This window comes from Corylus avellana, chromosome 11 (assembly GCF_965113065.1).
Source record: "Corylus avellana chromosome 11, dhCorAvel1.hap1.2, whole genome shotgun sequence".
NCBI lineage: Eukaryota > Viridiplantae > Streptophyta > Magnoliopsida > Fagales > Betulaceae > Corylus > Corylus avellana.
Window position 1 is genome coordinate 4,836,366 of NC_142500.1, and position 2,818 is coordinate 4,839,183.

Sequence of the window (2,818 nt, forward strand, 5' to 3'; positions counted from 1 at the left end):
AGGGGAAAAAAAAAAGCAAAAGAAAAATTGAAACGATTTAAGCGTTGGTCTAGATTTAACAGAATTTGCAAAAATGCCCGCGCTTAAATCTTTGAAAAAAAAAATTAATATATATATATATATATATATATATATATATATATATATATATTTTCATTTTCCTTTCACATAGAAGTACATATATATTTCTTCTTCATAAATATAGTCAGCCCACACATGCATCTTCTTGGGGTTGATTAATTTCTTGATGATCAATTAAACTTGGAACACAATTTCCTAATCTCCCCCTGTGCATCTGTCGTCTTCACCTCAATGCTACTCATCTTAATCATAGCCTTTGGAAAATCATTATCGAATCTTATCCCCAGCAATCCCCTGATGCTCCCCGCATAATTCTGCACCACGCTACGCGTTGCATCGTCTCCCCAGAGCCTCTGGTCCGACTCCAGAACTGCGTTGCCGTCACGCACGTTCTTGAAGAAACTCACGTCGAACTTCGCCTGGCTGTCTTTGTCTAACGCGACGCGTTTTGAGCCATCGCCATCTTTGGGGCAGAGGGCTTTAAGCTGCGCCAGAAATGCTTGGTTTATGGTGGGGTCGGAGTTGCCGGTGGCCGTGAAGTTGTATAAACGGTACCGGAAGAATAAACAGTCCGTTTGTCCTATGGTGTGCGCACCTGCACATCCACATCCACATGCAAATCCCCCATAAAAAACGTATGTTAATGGACCGAAGTACATTACCTTTTTTTAAAAAAATAAAAAAATAAAAAATAAAAATAAAGCCGTTCAAATTTTTTACAAATTTAAATTTTACCCTTAAATTTTTTAACTTTACCCCCTTAAACTTTATTTATAGGGGTGAAAAGGCGGATAGTTAATAACCGCCCGTTAACCGCACTAACCGCTTTTGAAAGCGGTTTTTGTAATGTCATTTTTGTGTTTAAAATTTTAAATATGTATAAAAATCTAGAAACGATGTTATATATAGTATGATATTAATGTATTACCATATAAACAACATCGTTTTGATTTTTCTTTTTTTAAAAAAATTTAAAATTTTTTCTTTTAAGAATCAGTCAATGGTTATTAGAGTTACTAACCGCTAACCGCCTAGTAGATTTTACTAATCGCCTAGGCCGTTACGATTAGTGATTTTAGCCAATAATTGTCAACCGTAACCGTCTTTTCACTCCTATCTATTTACTCCTAAATTTTTTAATTTTGCCCCTCAAACTCCAATTTCCAATTCCACCCCTGATGTTAATTACATACCATCTCCATGTAAATAACTGAGAGAGAGAGAGAGAGAGAGAGAGAGAGAGAGAGAGAGTACCAACTAATGTGACAAGATCATGATCGTCAAGGCCTTTAGCAGCGAATTTTTGCCTCTGGACAGAGACAGGATCAAGAGGAGAAGGTAAATTTGAGGCTTGGGAAGACAAAGATACCTTGCCATCTCTTCTTCCGGTGGGCACTTGCCAACTTGGACCATCGGTCTGAGATTTGGAGATATAAATATATAGTTAGGTCCCCAACTTTGACACAGGTCGTGACACCCGTGTCAGGTTCGTGTCAATGCGTTTAACCGACAAGCTTTTGACACGATTTCTTTAGTTAAACGTGTCAAATTATTTAATCTTAACACAATTCATTTAAATAAGCGGGTATGACCCGTTTGATAAATAAATCGTGTTGAGTTGTCTCCAACCTAATTGGCTAATTCAATATTTGACTCCATTTAAAAACCAACTCAAATAAAGAGAGATTTGTATACCAAGTCCACAGAATCGCGAGCAGCAAGTGCAAGTATGTCGGCGCATGAAACCACGCCAGGGCACAAGGCCTCCAGCTGTGATTTTGCATCATCGATTGCTTCAAACCCTCTTAACCCAAGGTTTGGCAGTGCATTCCTCTCAGCAGAAGACCCCGTGATCAACACCGAACCATCACACCCCTGTGCAATTAATTTCAATTAATGTCAGTTTCAGAAAATTTTCATGCATGAGGAGAAGGGGATTTAGGAAGACGATGGACCTGAACAAAGCAATCATGGAAGTGAAGCCTTAGCAAGCCAGCAGCAATCGTGGGGTCTCTGCTGAAGTGTGTTTCAACGGTGGATCTCACTATGGCCTCGGCTCTTGGGCAGGAAGAAGAATAGAACCCAGTTTTCAGCTGGCTTTCAACAGGTGAAATCACCACTAAAATCACAAGGAAAGCAAACCACATGGCTTCCATTTGCACCATTAACAAATTTATGCTAATCCCAATTCAGAATTTCTGGTGCTTTCTTCTCCTCGCTACCAACTTTGTAGCACTGATCTTATTAGATCTATATATATATGGGTGTTGTAAAGCTACTTTTCATAGAATTTTGGGCTTTCTTTAACCTTTTTGTTAGTGGAGATCAACGCGTGGGGTAGTGGAAGATGGTGCATATTTTTGTTTTTTTTATTGGAGACCTGGAGATGGATTTCAACAGCATATTGGTATTTGGTGGCCTCTTTTCCTTGATACTTTTTTAGCTTTTTATTCCTTGATCGAGGGGATTCTCTCTCTCAATCTCTATTATCTTTTTCTCCTTTTCCTGCAATTAATTGTTTTCGTGGCAAGGTCATGTTCACATTAGCTTTCAACATGCACTGGGTTTATATGGATCAGCATAATCACTTTGCATATATGCAAATTCATTCATCATTCTCAGGCATATATAATGGAATTAATTCTTGGAGTAACTTAATTAATTAATGTTCACCAAGTTTGGTATATACTACTCCAAGAGTATGATTAGTGCCTAATACAGTCGATCTACATGCGTT

General features: G+C 38.3%; 1 protein-coding gene across 1 annotated transcript; it reads right to left on the reverse strand.

Annotated features, from left to right (window-relative positions):
• Positions 1-214: 214 nt before the first annotated feature.
• On the reverse strand, positions 215-2,292 carry LOC132166330 (peroxidase 25-like). Its single transcript, XM_059577133.2, has 4 exons — positions 2,037-2,292; positions 1,777-1,956; positions 1,336-1,498; positions 215-676 (listed from the first exon to the last, which is right to left on the reverse strand). The coding sequence occupies exons 1-4, from the start codon at positions 2,244-2,246 to the stop codon at positions 252-254; spliced, it is 978 nt and encodes a 325-aa protein (XP_059433116.2). The 5' UTR covers positions 2,247-2,292; the 3' UTR covers positions 215-251.
• Positions 2,293-2,818: the final 526 nt, after the last annotated feature.

Excerpts from the sequence above, each read along its gene's own strand:
- LOC132166330 (XM_059577133.2), bottom strand. The coding sequence starts at position 2,246 with ATGGTGCAAATGGAAGCCATGTGGTTTGCTTTCCTTGTGATTTTAGTG. Across the intron at positions 1,957-2,036 it reads TCCATGATTGCTTTGTTCAG|GGGTGTGATGGTTCGGTGTT; the intron begins GTCCATCGTCTT and ends TTAATTGCACAG. Across the intron at positions 677-1,335 it reads TGATCTTGTCACATTAGTTG|GTGCGCACACCATAGGACAA; the intron begins GTACTCTCTCTC and ends GTGGATGTGCAG.